Source organism: Argiope bruennichi, chromosome 10 (assembly GCF_947563725.1).
Source record: "Argiope bruennichi chromosome 10, qqArgBrue1.1, whole genome shotgun sequence".
NCBI classification, from domain to species: Eukaryota; Metazoa; Arthropoda; class Arachnida; order Araneae; family Araneidae; genus Argiope; species Argiope bruennichi.
Genome location: NC_079160.1, coordinates 79,314,540 through 79,332,134, shown reverse-complemented (window position 1 = coordinate 79,332,134; position 17,595 = coordinate 79,314,540). Strand labels below are relative to the sequence as shown.

Genomic DNA, 17,595 nt, shown 5'->3' with positions numbered 1-17,595 from the left:
TTTTTAATATAAATATGATTTTATTAAGTTAGAATAAATAATTTTTCATTACAATCAAAAACAATTTGGGGTTATTTTAAGATGTAATAGTTAAATTACTTATATAACTATTAACCTGCATTAATTTTGCTTAAATTAATCTTAAATTAATTTTTAAATTGCCATAATTTTAAAATTAAATTTTAGTATAGCGTAAGTTGAATAAACATTTATTTTTCCATAAACAGTAAAAAACCTACTAATTAAAAATATTTACAAATTTTAAAATTAATTTGAATAATTAAAAAAAATAATTAATAAAATGAAAACATTTGCACCAAGGACCTTTCGCTCATGAATGATTGCCTTGTTTACCATGCTGTTTTGCTGCTCCTTGAATTTCATGAAATTCCCTTAAATGGTTTTTATCTTGAATTTTTCGAAAACTTATTGATTTAAATTTGGCTTGAATATTTAAAAGTTACTAGAACAAATCCAAAATCTATTTTAAAACAGATTTTATAAAAGTAAATTCTGCCTCCTAATAAGAGGGGGGGGGGGGAAGAAACAAATTTCTACAGCTGCCATAGAACTGATATGAAGAAAACTTTTGTTGATATTCGAATTCTGAGATTTTTCTTGTGAGAATTACTACAGTTATATTTATTTTATTGGATAATGAATTATAATTAAACGAATTTAAAATGAATAGTTCTTTATGCAGTTTAATATAAGAGTACTATTATATGCATTTATGTATCAGAGAACGTAGGATCAAATAATCGCTTTAGAGAAGTCTGAAGTTTTTGAATTCTAATTTTAAAATCTTTGATTTCTTTTTCATATTTATTATTCTGGTAGAATTTTCTAATTAATAAAAATACATGATGGCTGTGAATGAACAAGAATGGATGAAAGGTCAATGGAATGGAAAAGTTTACTACAGTCCGGCACAGTGGATGAAAGGTGATTGGAATGGTGATTTTTTCTACGAGTTATGTAAATTGGGTGATATGGCATGTGTGAAATTTTGTATGGATAATGGTTTGATCTCAAAGAGATATGAATGTCCGAAATGTGGTGATGAGATGAAATTATCTGATTATAATGGCGTGTTATGGATTTGTAGGAAAAAGGGCGGAGCAGATCCTCATCACATTAAAAGATCTTTAAGGAAAGGAACATGGTTTCAAGGTAGCCATTTGTCATTCGGACTCATTTTAAGATTGACTTATATGTGGCTGAACAAAATACCACAAGAAAGTATCATAAATGATTTAGGTATTGCGAGTCAAACGGCATCAGAGTGGAAACATTTTTGTAAAGAAGTTTGCTTGGATTATTGTTTGAGATTTGATGGCCAAATTGGTGGAACTGGGTTGACTGTTGATATTTACGAAGCATGGTTAAGTGAAAAGAAGTATAAAATAGAAAGACGTGCAAAAGGTAACAGTGTGTTTGTTGGTCTTGTAAGACATTTAAACGATTTTTTTGTTGAAGTAGTTGAGGATAGAAGTGCAGAAGTGTTGATTGAAGTTATAATAAAAAGAATTATTCCTGGTTCAACAATACTCATAAATTGTGGCTCTTTGTACAGCAGTTCTCGTTCTCTATTTGAACAGTTGGAAGTACTTCATAATGTGACAATTAAAGAAACACAACAATCATCTGAGGGAATATGGTTTAAAGTAAAGCTAGCACTCCAGGGAAATGAATTTCTTGATGGCGAATTCAATACTGAAGTAGCTGAATATATTTGGCGGCGAAGAAATAATTATATTATGACTCAGAAGGTGCAAAATTTCTTGAAAACAATATCTGAATCTTTTCCTCCAAAATCAAAGGATTAAATTAAGTAAGTATTTGAAATTATTATACAGATATAATATGAAATTTAAATTATTCATAATTTTCAAGTTATTATTTTGGAAAACTTTAAAATTGTGTTAATTATTAGATAAATGAAATGCTTTAAAACAAAAAACAACAACGGAAATCTGAATATTAATGATAGTATCTCTCAGTATAATATTCATTGTTGTAAAAAGTTCTTTCCTCTTTGTTGGATATCAGTTGCTGACAAATTTAATATATGTGTGAAATATTAATTATGGAACTATTTTCAAAGAACTACAGATTTTTGGAAGGACATTATTGCTTAAAAAATTCAATTTTGACCACTAATTTTTAGGTCTTAATATTTGTGTCTGTACCTTGGCAAGATCTTTCAAGGCAGCGTTTTATGTGTGTTGTGACAAAATTAGATTTTATTTGATGGAAATGATTTTTTCCGTTAAAATCACTAATTATAAAGACGAAAACATTCAGTCAGTATTATGAATTAAAACAGCAAATACTTAGACTATTTTGTATATCGCAAGATTTTTTTTTTGTGTTGGACGTTATAGCCATTTTAAAAATGCTGTTATCAAGCAAGATAAACAGGAAGTTGGAAGAGAAAGTAATTTGATAGAATATTTTTACATGTGAATTGTTAAATTAAGAAAAGTTTTAATGAGTTAATTATTGAATGTAACCAAATGAGAGCTTAAAATTTTTGGCAATTTCCAGTCTTTTTACTTAAAATTTTTATTTTTTTCACTTTATTTTATCAATTTTGTATATTGAAATTAAGTATGTAATTTTAACACTGATATAGTAAAATTGATCTGTCTTCTGTTTTTTCGCATATTTAAAATGTCAAACTTAAATGTTTTAAATATTTTTGTTTTAGGTTATAATATAAAAACTCTCCAATTTACTTTTCCTAAGTCTTTTGCTCTACCTATTTTACTAATAAAATCATCTGCTGGATACAAGATAACTGATGGACAATTCAAGACTTTTTATTATTTCTTCAAGTAAACTTGAAGCATTTTGTATTTATCATTTTGAACATGGAACTCAAATCGTAGCAATAAATTCATCCATTTCCTTTTAGAAAAACTGTTATTCTGTTGTTTGAATTTTATTTCAAGAATGTTGTCTTCATTTGCTCTAAAGTATTGTCTGGCTCCAAGCTAAAAACAGAGTACTGTACCAAAGGTACATAAATAGCATTTTCTGGATTATCTTCAAAATGTGGTAAGTAATTCTCAGAATTTCACTTTCTGTTAAAGAACAAAATAAAGAAGAAGGGGGAAAATGAAATTTCTTTATATAGTTTCTGAATATTTTTTTTTTTTTTTTTTTTTTTTTACTTTTATTATAAGAAGTTTGTAATTGTCAAAAATTTGACCTCAGAAGTGAACATTGGATGAAATTTTATATTTAAGTCTCACAAAAACAGCCAATAAATAAAAATGCACTTTTGCAGTTAGATTTGTTTGTATATAAACATAATAACTCAAAAATTGAATAAGCTAGATGTATGCAATTTTTGTGCATGGTTTTATTACCATAATTGTAACTCTGCATCAAATCTAGTCCAATCAATCAAATGAAGATATCAGAACAAATCTTACAGAGTGGTGCAATAGTACTTATTCATCAATCAAAAATCATTTGCCCATCTGCCAATTGTAATAAATATTAAATTGTAAAATGTGTTTGGTAATAATTGTAGTTATACTATTGTGTGCCATTGAATTACTCATTCTTAAATTAAAGATAGTGAATAATAATTTAAATTTTTTCTTACTTTAATTATTTTTTAAGCTTAAAAAAACAGTAAATTTTATATATTAAATTTTACATTTGGCCGTGTTAAATTTGACCATGCACATGAATATATATTAATAAGGGACACATTAGATTTTTTTTTTTTTTTTTTCATCTTAGGCTGCCAAAAGTTTTTGCACCAACCCTTTAAGAGGTACAATTAATATTTTCTTAAATACATTTCATAAATATTGTAGTTATGTATATTATTTTTTAGAATCTGAGAAATTTTAATTTTTTATAATTTTATGTTTTTTGTTCTATGCATTTGATATAGTATCTAGAGACTTCATAAATATAACAAATAATTTTTTACAATATATTAAAAGGAAAAAAATTATGGGACCACATAAAATAAGTCTTACTTAGAAAATCTATTAAAAATTTCTGAAATAATGAGAAAGTACTTTCCAAATAAAATAAATATTTAAATTATACATTAAAACATTTAAATTTAATTTCTTATTTTAAACATGGAGAAATTTTCAAAATGCACATAATTCAATACTACTCTTCGTTATTCAAAATGTGCATCTTCTTGTGATGAATTGACCAAAAATTACTTTCATCACTTGAAGATATTAGAGTTAATTTATTTTTGTATCATATTATTTACTTAATTATAGAATATTGGAATTAGTTGATGTGGTTTGTACATACATTGTATTAGTGTACATAGGACTAGGGATTGCAATACCGGGATACCGAATACCGGTATTTTGAGCCATTTGTACAATTTCGTAATACCGGTATTCACAAGTTTAAATACCGGTTTTTCGGTATTTACTAGAAATTTTTAAAATTGTCTCCACTATATGTTCAGGTATCGCGAACATAGCAATATAGTATACGTTTTTATTTTATGTCTCCCTAGCGGGCGAAATGAATTAGCTAATTAATGGCTTAATTAATTGCTTAAACCTAAATTAGCGAAATATGGATTATCCTTGAAAGAAAATATTGTATCCATAACGACTGATGGAGCAACAATTAGGAAAAAAGTTGGAAAGTTGATTGGTGAAAATCAGCAGTTGTGTTATGCACATGGAATTCAATTAGGAGTAATAGATATATTATACCAAAAATATAAAGAACAGAAGAATCCAAATACGGTGGATATAGAAACTACGGATTCCAACTTTGAAAAGAGTAAGAGTGAGAGTGATATTGACAATGAAGATAATGACAATGTAATTGTTGATGAAGATATTGCTAATGAGGATGAAATATTAACCTATCAAGAATTGCTTCCTATAGTTTATAAAGTTCGAAAAATTGTTAAAATATTTAAACGTTCCTCTATATATACTAAAATATATACTAACTGAAAATAGAACAGAATATATGTTAATATTAGATTTAAAAAACACGTTGGAACAGTTTACTCCTAATGATGGAACGATTTTTGAAACTGAGAAATCCAATCCAAAAAGCAATAATCGACTTAAACCTGTAAATTAATTTTTCAGATGGTGAATTCGACTTAATATCCAGAACTATATCATCTCTACTTCTAATAAAGCTGAATATTGAGGCATTATGTCGGAGAGATTCTAATTTATTAACATCTAATGCAACAATAAATTTCATGTTGCAGTCACTGAAAGAACAGCACACATTAGTATCTGAAGAATTATATATTATATTGAAAAATCGCACAGAAGAAAGGCATACCGAAATAGAAAATGTCTTATGGTATTTACATAATTCTAATGATTTTAAAACTGAAAAGAAGAAAAGAAAATAACCAATTCATATCTGATTAAGTTAGAGTAAAGTTTCTTAAATTTTTTTTCCCACAAACCTATCCACATTCAAAATTTGGTTCAATTATCGAAGATTATGATGTCACTACTGTCGATAGTGAAAAGAAATTGTCTCTTGAACAAAAATTAGAATTAGTGATAATGTAATAATAATAGAATAGAAGTTTTGAATTTTTAAAAAATTCAACGAACCAAAATACAATACAGAAATCAGCTATATCCAAAACCATCCGACGAGAAATCGATTTATTTGAAGATGAGGGATTTAGAGGTAAATACTTGGAAAAAGTATATCGCTCATTGCTAACAGTACCACCCACTAGCGTAGATGCCGAAAGAGCGTTTTCGACAGCTGGTAATTTTTACACAAAATTATATTTCAGGCTTAATGACAGTACAATAGACGCATTATGTTTTTTTAGATCACATTTCAAAAATTTGTAATAGTACCACAAACTGAATAGTGATATTTACACTTTTTTGTGATTTAAATAAATAAGATGTTTCTTTACTTTTTTTGTGATTATATACTGTTATAATTTATAAGTTACAAATTATTTTTTGTGATATTTGCACTCTCTAACAAAACTGGCAAATAAAACAAATAAACACCTGTGTTTTCTTTTTTTTTTCCAAAATTTCTAATACCGGTATTAAAACCGGTATCCCGGTATTGAAATTTTTGTCTGGTATTGCAATCCCTACATAGGACACTATTAGAAAACATTACAACAGTGTTGTTATGTTAACATCACTGGAATTCCTATACTGCATAAAAAAAGGACTGCCTCAAAACAAGTTTGACTGTATTCAGTTATTGACAACCAGGACTTCTTGAAGGCAATGTAAGTATTTTGGAGTCCGGTGAGCCTGGAAATTGGTGAAATGAAAAAGCAGTGAATTTATAGCCCATTAAAATATATTGGTGGAAAAAAAATCTGAAGTATCATTATGGGTAGTTTGTAACTGCAAATCCTGTTGTGTGTTTATTTCTTTATGTTAAATACTTAACAAAGCTGACTTCAGCAATGATGTGAAATATCTGTCTATAGATTTGAATTGAATGCTGTCATGTTCAGAAATGAGAGCTCTTCTGTCTTGGTTTTAGTAATGGTCAGATTTTTGCTGAGAACTGTCTGGTTTTGATGTAGAAAGTAAGCTTCAGGATCTAATAATTTGAGGAAGGGAATTATTTCTGCTCCTTATTATATCCTGATAAATCCAAAAATGTAGATTTATGTGTCATAATACTGCTCCAATCCATTATGACAGTATTCAAGAATGGAATGGTTGAACACTTGTTTTAGCATAATTATGATGAACCCTATACTGCAAATTCAGTCAATTATACCTTTAGAAATACCAGTGCTCTACCATGGTTTCTGTCATTGCCATATTTATCACAGTCAGATTATAGATTAAATATGATTGAATGGCAGTTTCATTCCCATAATAACTGATGATGATGATACTGATTTTGAAAAATCTATTCATTGTATGATGAAAAGTCAAACAAACTCAATAATAGATTATACTGCTTTATTCAACATACAAGTAACAAAATGTAGCCGAAGCATATACAAAAACTGCATCCACAGAAACAATACAAACAGATGGTAAAGCAGCAATTCAAAAAAAAAAAAAAAAATTAATAGTATTCAGAGAACTTATTTCTGGGACCAAAATTTCAAGGAGATTTCATTTCATTCATTTGACTGCCACATCTTGTGTACATGCCTTCATTTATATCATAGAGCATAGAAACTTCTAGAGAGAACCTGTCTTTTAACTTAATATAAAGATACCATCAAAATTTGTGTAAGTTGCTGAATTTTTGCCTTTTTTACCAAATTGTCACTCAGTTTGTCATGAACACGAGGATTGGCACCCATTAAAATATCTGTAAAATTCTCAGTTAAATTACAAATATAGTAAAGATTACAAATTCATAACAATATTAAGCAAATGTATCAAAAGTGGATAAATATTGCACAGAATTTGAACAATTAGATGCATGGACATATTCATGCTTTTATTCAATAATGTAATATCATGAGTTACTGACAGGCATTTATATCATACCATTACCATATATTCTTTTACTTGTGCTTGTGAAACTTTAATTTTACAAGTAAAGCACAATTTAATTTTTAATTTCAATTTTAAACTTCAATTCATTTAATATGTTGTATTATTTTTATTATTTTGATATAATTAGAAAGTGTATGTGTTATTTTTATAATTTTGATATAATTTTCTTCTAGATATAATTCCTTTTTCAGATTTTATTTTCTAATATTTTTAGTGTATGCAAGTCTTCATATTATAAAAAAATGCAGTCATTACCTCTTATTTTCATTAATTGATTTGCAAAGCTAAGTTAAGTGAAAACTGAAATTTTTATACATAGTTACATTTAAAAGCACTATTATTTATGAATTTTTTAAAAGTTTTGTTGAAAGTTGTAATGCCGCAAACTCTTTTCTTGCTTTTTTTTTTGTTAGCATTCTTGAATGCTAGTAATATTTCAACTCGCTTATGCAATAATATCAGCTGATTATATCATTATCATTATAATGTATCATTATAATCAGCTGATAAAAATTCGAATGGCTCATTTTTTTATTTGAAATTATATATAATATAATTTCAATAATATATATATAACATATTATTTTGGTAGAAGCAGAATGCAGGTTCGAAGCAATGAAAACTTTGTAATTTTAATTTCATTTTATTCCCTCTCTAGAGGCAAGCATGATTATTTTCAAAAAGGTGCAGTGAGGCACAAAAGCAGAAGGCAAAAAAGGGACGAACAAATGATCACTAGTCTTATATAACATAGGATTTCTGACCAGGCGCCAATTAATATACGTGCTGACATTTGACACCTTTTCAAGGGCAACGAAAAGTATCACTTTCATCTGATAGGTAGTGCTGATGGCGCATTATTTTTACAAAGGAATTAATTAAACCGAAAGTGGAATTAGATCACGAAATAATAGAATATTTTAGAATGAAGTTTCAATGGGCAAAATTAAGATAAAGTTTTGGAAATTAATTTGGATTAAATTAAGAGTTAAAAATATCATTACATATATATATATATATATATATATATATATTTAAAATTTCAAATAAAAAATGATATATATAATCTGTATAAAATATTTTATTGACATGATTGATAATATATATATATTTTAAATTGCAGTAGTTTCTTTATATTGCATTAATATTTGTATGTATTTAATTTTATATAGATGAATATTCTGTATTTTGTTTGAAAGAACAATGGAGTTCTGCAAATTTTTGTGAAAACTTCAAAACACCTTTATTCAAGCAGACATGACCATCAAGAATTTCTTGGAATGCATAAAAAAATACTTTTTTATCTGATGTAGGGGGCAGCAATAGTTAATAAGGATTTAATAGCAAGGTAAGAAGAATATAATTTAATATTATATTTTTCATATATTGCCATGTTTGATATGATTTCTAGTATGTTTTGATACTTGCTATTAATCCAGCTGTCTTCTTTTTCTTACAGTTGTTAATTGTAGCAATTTTTGTTGTTATTTTTATTTATTTTCTTATATGATATTGTTTTCTATAGACATCTGGTGATTTAGTAGACATTTTTGGCATCTGTAAAAAATGTTTTGGGATCAAATAATGGATTACATTGCTTTTAAACTTCATTAATACTTATAAGAAAATGAAAATTACCTTTTATATGAAATTTAATATTTTCATGTAAATTATAGTAAAAAAAAACTATAATTATTAGAATTAAAAGGCAATATGAAAACAATTACTATTAAAGTTTCTCTTAACTAAATTTGTTCAGTTATCCTTAAGATACAATGCTTAAATGGAAATACATAAAATGGATAAAATGATTATTCTTGATTATTTTTATATTGATGTCATGATAACATGCATATATCATATCATATATAACATACATATTTTACATCATATGTCATGATAACATACATATGGTTGATATATGATAACAGGCATATTGTTTTGAAATTAATTTATAAAAATTAGAGAAATTTGCCAATTATTTAACTATGCTTTTCACTCTTTCACTTGATAAAAATTATAGATTGATCTCCCTGTAGGATTTTTTTCAATGTTTAAGAGGCAAAATTTTACTTTGGAAAAAATTGTATGTTATATTTAAAAAAAAAAATGTTATTTCTAATAAAGATGAATGTTTGTATGTTTTTCTGTATTTTGTGTGTTTTTCTGTTGAGTGTGCATGTCGGTACTCTATAGGCCAAGTTGTATGACCTACAGGTACTAAATTTGTCTCATATATAACATGAAGGATATAAATGTACACCTTGGAGCATTTTTTGTGAAATTTTAATTACAGTTTTAATTAATTAAAAATTAAGATGCTTTTGCAAATTTGGCATTTTTTACAATAACTTCCAAATATATAATTGCACAAAAATGAATTTTACACCATCTCAAAATTTTCTTTTTAATGATACCAATTTAATAATCTTGGAAATCTTGGCTGAATTTTGGCAATTTTTAAAAAATAGTTTTTTGCCTCATTTCCTACAATAGGTTACATTGTTGCTTTGAAATTTAAAATATTTTCATTGTTCCATCAAATATATGATTATGTGATTTTCTTCTGTTTTTTAAAGTTAAAGAAAAGAAACTTTTGTTTAATATTTGTGAAGTTTACGAGATGTGTAAAAGAATGAAGTCACAATAGCATGAAATTTATAAGATAGATGAACTACACATTTATATTTTTAATAGCACCATGATGTCGTGGGTTTGATCTCCATTAAAAAACTCCATGTATGCAATGATCAGAGCATGTATGAGCCAATTAAAACACTTCTTTAATGTTTGGCAATTTCACAGGATTATGGATATGAAATTATTTTTTACAATTTAACTGAAATTAAAGAAAATAAACATCTCTGGAAAACCAGATGTTTTCTAGAAGTAATTAGTACTAAATATTTCAGAATTTTTTTTTTTTTTTTTTTTTTTTACAAAATTAAAATAATTAAAATTGAATTATGTAATATTTATGAAAGTTAATGTAACAAGTGTACACTCTAGGTTCTAAGTACAGGTAACTTCATCAGAGTGTTTTGATTCAGGTGAAATATAAAACCTGCCTTATGAAACACATTTATATAAAATTCATGAATAATTATACATTTTAAAATAAAAATATGAAAATACACATCTTACTTTAGCTTTTATCATACAGCAAATGGATTAATGATATTAATGTTATTTAGTAATAAAGTTGGAATTGCCCCCCCCCCTTTTTGTTACTAATTTATCAATTGGGTATAAAAATATAACATACATTCTCACAAAATTACATTCTAATTTATATTATATCCAATGCTAATTTTTTCTGTAAATGATTTTAAATTTCAAGCCCAATGAAATGCTGAACAGATGATTTAAATAATTACTTTTAGACATTAATGTGAGAATCTGTAGTAAATATCTCTAATTAAATCATGATCTGATTTAATTTGAACAATTAAAAGGGATTATGATTTACTACCTCAAATGGCTAATCATTCTATGAAAGAAATGATAGGAATAATATATATATATATATATATATATATCATGTTTTCTGTCAACTGTCTTTCGAAAAGTTTAATTAAAATCTAATAATAAGTTCTTATTTGATTATGGTTAAGAATCCTGTATTCTGTTTTGTGATATTCTTTCAAAATATCAAATTTTACATCCTTATTCATAGCTATGAAGCAAGGGTGGGAAGGATTTAACCACCTTATGCTAACAGAAAGTTGCAGAAGAACAGTTCTGACAAATCTCATTCATAGCTATGAAGCAAAGGAGGGGAAGGATTTAACCACCCTATGCTAACAGAAAGTTGCAGTAGAACAGTTCTGACAAATAAAAATTGAGGTTGAGGGATCAAAACGTTTTTATTTTTTGTTGTATTTCAACAATATTATATGTGAAATATTACAAAAACAGCCAAAGTTATATGTATGAATACTGAAGTTCAAAGAAATTTAATTAAAAACTAAAATCAATTTTTAATTTCAGTACTACTAAAAAAAATCACATCAGTTATGATTTTTGTCTACTGATATATTCAGATGCCTTTTACTCACATATTTCATTTTTTAATAGATTTTTATTTTTAACTTTTCAGATGTGCATAATGTCATAGGAAGGTTTTTAACCAATTTTATTGCATGCTTTCATTCATGTTGTTCCATGACAATCAAAAAAATTTTTCTGCTTTTGTCATAATTTAATTTTTTTACATTGAGCTTTGTTTTATTTCACTAGAAAATCTTTTTATAAACAAACAGGTGAAGACATTCTCAGTATAGATATTAGAGAATAGTGTTTTAATTCTGCTTTGAGTTTCTTTGTAACATAACTACATTATAATATTGCATCTAATATGGTACATAAACTGTAAAATTTGCCTTTTCTGCTAGCCACTTTTGACTATCAGCTGGTTCACTTCTGTCACTGAGATAATTGCTCATTGAAGTTTTAAATTTAATGTAACTTGGTTTCTTACTAGTTTCTTCAGAAAAAATATTTTTAAGCATTCAAATTCTGACTGTAATATAGCCACTACTATTATAGAAGCTTTATGCAAATTCTATTCACTGTACTATATATAAGCTCCCATAAAATGTACACTTTATATTGAAGCAAATAGGATTCAACTTCATTAAATACAAAGATATTTTTTTAAAAATATGACAACAGAAAGCAGAATAATTTAGCATTGAAATTTTATGTGCACTACAGAATACTTTTTATAATTAATGCAATATCTCAAAGAATTATTTAATAAAAATTTCCTTGGTTCATCATAAAATTCATTTTTTAGTTTTACTTTCATTAGAATTTAAATGTTGTGAGTGACAATATTTTAATTTAGTCAATAAATGAATTTCTGAAAAATTACGAAATCTAATATCTAAATATATATAAAGTTTTTTTGATTCTAAGGAATTCTATTTAATGAAATATTTTATGATATTCATACTGCATCTTTCAAATAAAAAGCAAACATTTCTATTATTTGAGACCAAATCTGATCAAATAATGAAGTTTTTAATGTCTGACTTTAATTATTTATGTTTAAAATTATGGACTTATTTCAGGATAATCAACAATTTTAGCCTTGGAGAAATTCTGGACATTGATTAGCATATCTTCTTTGAGATGATCAATGGAGTTGTCTAAAATTGCATATTTTTATGAGATTATAATATTCAAATTTTCATAACTTACCAATTTTAGTCATAAAAGAGTGTATCTATCTTTTTTTATTTAAATGTTAATGTCTCAGAAATATTTTACTAAATATGATTAATAAAATTGAGGGTCTGTATAAAAATATAAAATTTGTAAATCATCAGAACATTTATTGTCTCTCTCTCTTATATAAACAATGTTTGCCTTAAATACTATATTATTGAATTCATTATATAGATATTTTAAAAGTTCACACGGGCTCTTTTTTTTTTTTTTTTTTTTTTGTTATTATTTTTCTACAAAATGTCGTGTTCATTCCTTACAGACGTAATAAAAATTGCACATTTCTAGGTTTAGTTTGCAGCATGAGTTAGCTCATTTTAATTTGTGCTTTTTTCAATGTGATGGCAACATATTGATAAAAACGTTTTTCCCATGTCTGTGTAACATGCTTGTGATGGTTAAATTTTCATTTTCTTGTTTGTGAAATAAATTGTTGGAAAAAATGCTTGTATCATTTTTCAAAAAAAATATTAAAAATAGAAATTTAATTTATGTGTTAAAAAATTAGTATTGCTGAAAAGATAACTTTTAAAATTTTAAGATGATATAAAAATTATTTTTACTGTAATAATTTTGGATGTTATTATGGAAAAATACTAAAATTTGCTCATTTTTTTATTAATTGAAATTCAATGTAAAATTTAAAAAAATCTTCCCAAGGTGCATATTTTCACCCTCCAAAATATGTATGTACCTAGTTCGGTGGGTCTAGGTCAAATGATCTAGCCTGTATAGCGGCAACTCATGCATACTCACCTATGTTTACTATAAGTTATGAATAATTCTTTATTATTTAAAAAATATATATATATTTACTGTATTTTTGTATTATTTTGCCAAGCAAATTAATATAAAATTGAAAAGCTTAGATTTCGTCCAGCCATTATTTTTACATAATGACTTTTACATTTGGATTCCTCGAAAAAGTTTTTATTAGTATAAAAATGCATGATATAATGAAACTTATTTATTAATTATAATCTAGAAATAAATTTGTGACTAATTATAAATAATGTATCTGTATATGTAGCAGTTAATTTTTTTATATATATATTAAAAAAAGGGGAAAATATATTGAAATGGAAGTCCAATTTGTTGCAATTTTCATGTTGTAAATTTTTCCATAGTTTGTATATAATTTTATAAAAATGATTTTCTTATCAATAACAATGAAAAGTTTAAAAAAATTATTTGATATTTTCATATTTATTGTATTCAAGTTAATATCTAAAAACACTTTTTTTATCCTGCTTTGTTTTTTATTTTTGAAATTCAGAATAGTTATTTCAGAATATATAATTGAAATAATTTTTGGTACACTGCAGTAATATCAATATATTCCTTCTTAATATTTTTTGAGATGGTTTCCTTGACACTTTTAATAAATAATAACACTTATTGTCTTTAAAATTTAACAAAATTAATTTATTTTTTTGTATTTATAATCAATCTAAAATAGTAGTGTCTGTCAGTGAGTTGAATTGAAGTTATACTCAATAACATAAAATTATAGAATTTCAGAATTGTTCATGCATATCTTGATTGTATTTTTAAAATATTGAAACTATGGAATATAAATTCCACTTATTATAAAACTGAGAATTGGCTGAATATAGTATTATATCAAGTAATGCCAAGTAAAAGCCTTTAAATATTGGAATAATGTCAATTTGTCAAGTTTTGGAATTTATTACAATCTGTCAGACCCAATCCAAAGTGGTTAAATATTGTATTTCTTCACATTATAAAAAGACTTATGTGGTGAAACAGAATACCCATGAAAGTAATATTTATATCATTAATAAAATATTAAATTACAAAAAGCAAACATTTTGAAATGAGATAATTTTAAGTTACTAGCTGAATTCTGAAAATATTGTAAGAAGTTTTATAGTAATATACTTCAAAATGAAAAAAAAAAAAAAAAGTGTGTTCATTACTTTGAGATATACCGCTTAATATAATGTTCATAACTTTGTAATAAATATATTCAGAAGCACATTTTCATTTTTTCCCCATTCAATGTCTTTTTAAGATTTTTTTTATACTTTCAAATGATGCCGGTCTATGGTGCAACTCATTTACCTATCTCTTATATTTGCATATTTGATGCTATATTGATTATATATTTGTGATCACATAGGTTGTATTCATTCCTGCTTTTAACATTATATATAGATATATTTTTCAATTTCTTAACAGGTTTGAATTATACTTGTTTCTAATTCTACTTTAACCAGTATACATCATGCCGCAGTTCTTTCTTTCATTAGTCCTGTTTCAAAATCTGCCAACCTATTGTACTAGGATTGTAAAGTATGTAATATAACATATGTTATTACAAAATTTTTTAAAGAAACATTTTGATTGAACACAGTGACAATTGTAAAAATTGACGAATAATGTTGCCTCTTGAGGAATTAATAATAGTTTTCTATTAAGTTGCTTTGATGAGTCTAACAGATGTTTAGCACATTGTCCATAGACTTTGATTTGTGTTTCTTATAATTCTGAAATAAATGTAACATTTATTGAAGATTTCAGGGGGAAAATTATTCTTACATTATAGTTTTTATAATATTTTGTAATTTAGTATTGTATATTTAATGAAACGCTTAAATGCTTCACTTAACTTCGTAGGTATACCAATTGTGATGCTTCAGATTATTACATTTTGAGATGAAATAGTTGGAGATTTGTAATTATTTTACTAAACCATTATTTAGAATAATTTTGCTGTGTTGCATTTCTGACAAGAAATGTTAAATGATTTCATTAATTTTGTTTCATATTTGAAGATTGGTAATTATTTTGTTAAATAATTATTTTATCAAATCTTCATTTAGGATAATTCTTATGTGGTGCATTTCTGATGTGAAATGTTAAAATATATTCGGTACTGTGCAAATTAACTGGGATAAACGCAAACATTTTCACAATGTTGTTTAATTAGTATAGCTTCACTTACACGCATGGTATGCAATCGAGTAGCAAATATGTCCTCCTCTAGTTTTAATGAGATACTGTACATGCTTTGGCATTAACTCCACTAAATTATAACATGAATTTTTGATGCCATTATGAAATGTTAAAAGATATACAGTACTGTGCAAATTAATTGTGAGAAACACAAAAATACAGGGTGTCCCAAAAAATGTATACACACTTTAAATAATTGTAAATTTGGGGTTTATTATAATTCGAATAATTTTCAACATGTAAAAGATTCAATATCATTCTATTGTCTTGTTATCGCATGTTCTCAAACTGATGTCCGTTCTGCTCCAGACACTGCTGACAACTCAAAGCGATGGAATAGCACACATGATGGAACAATTCCCTTGGGATATTCGTACATTCATGTTCAATGGTTGCCCTCAACTGAACAACTGTTGCAGGTTTATGGACGTCCTGAACAGTTCTATCAGCTTTAAACTTATCTCTAATTCGAGTGATGGTAACTCGTGTAGGTGATTCTTTGTTAAACTCCCTCTTAAATTGTCTTTGCACTTCTACTGCATTTTCATACTTCCAGTAGCATTTTAGAATAAATTTCCTTTCTTCAAATTCAAGTCTGTCTACCATCACTCGGTTCAATGGGTTCAGTCCGTAAAGAAAGAAGAAATAACTTAGTTATCAGCTGCTAAAATGTGTATACATTTTTTTGGGACACCCTGTATATATATATCATTCCTATAAGAGTTATGACAATAAAAATAAATTGTGGTAAATAGGCATGTGCTAAAAGAGAACACAGAAGTTCTAAAGCCCAGTTATAAATAGATTATTAATGGTGTTCAAAATGGATATGTGTGAAGATTTTGTGATCTGCTGGATATAATTTTTTTATTTGGTTTTATTAAATATGATTTAATCCTTTCATTACTAATCCATTTTTGACTATCTTCAGAATTAAAGTTCTGATTATTATGAACATCTAATTATGTTAGTAACTAAAAATTGTGTTGAAATGTTGATCATATAAGTTGTAATTATATAAATGTCTATTGATGTTTTATAACATTCACATAAATTATAAGCATAAGCAGTTAGCAAATGTTCCAAATTTTAGTTTATGAAAGCTCATGAAAATACTTTTTCTTTCCCAAGTATATCATATCAAAAATAAAATTGTTATAGAAAATTGATTAGTATAGCATTTGTAAAGATTGTTTTTGTCTGGAATGTCATGTCAAGAACAACTTCAACTGCGTTTCTAAAATATTGATGGATGTTTTTAAAAATTTCAGTAGTAGTTCTGTGTTTACTATTTTTATAATTTCAGAAGAAAGAGTGGGTTATATTAATATATTCGTGATATTTTTTTGCTAAACATGTTTTAGAATACATGTCACTGAGAAAATGGAAAGTTGTATATATGTTACAATTTGCTAATAAAATATTAAATAATTTTTTTAAATATTTATTCTGGTATTTTAACACTTCTTTGTCTAATAATCTGTTTTCTTTATTATCTATATAATTTGCTCAGAATTCAACTTCAGTAATTTACACATTTATTATATATATTTTTGGTACTTGTTCACTTTGTTAGAAATTTGTCCAACTTTTTACTTGTGTAAAGATAAAATTTCCATGAACTATCCCTGTTTTGTTCCTTAACATTTAAACAAAAAACGTTTTTTGTTATTAGTTCAATTTTTTCTTTCTGTAGTTTCACAACTTTAAGGTTTTTGTATAAATTTATCGTACAAAAAATAAAAACTATCCCTATAAACTTATTTTTTCATTTTTATTTCTAGCTTATTTAAATTATTTTTTAAAATTAAGATTACTTGTTAATTTATTTATTATAGAAGGCTTAACTGACTATCTTCAACTGCTTCTGTCTTACTACTAATATCTG

At 25.9% G+C, this 17,595-nt stretch overlaps 1 protein-coding gene across 2 annotated transcripts in view; it reads left to right on the top strand.

Moving 5' to 3' along the window:
* Positions 1–603: 603 nt before the first annotated feature.
* The window catches only part of LOC129988815 (uncharacterized), a 92,431-nt gene continuing 75,439 nt past the window's right edge, over positions 604–17,595 (top strand). Inside the window, exons 1-4 of one of the 2 annotated variants that reach the window (XM_056097087.1) lie at positions 604–1,834; positions 2,714–3,063; positions 8,669–8,844; positions 14,931–17,139. In XM_056097087.1, the coding sequence (XP_055953062.1) occupies positions 864–1,829 (966 nt within the window). In that variant the 5' untranslated portion in view covers positions 604–863 and the 3' untranslated portion in view covers positions 1,830–1,834; positions 2,714–3,063; positions 8,669–8,844; positions 14,931–17,139. Of the gene's footprint in view, positions 1,835–2,713; positions 3,064–8,668; positions 8,845–14,930; positions 17,140–17,595 lie in introns of those variants that run through there. The other variant, XM_056097086.1, reaches the window with a different exon arrangement.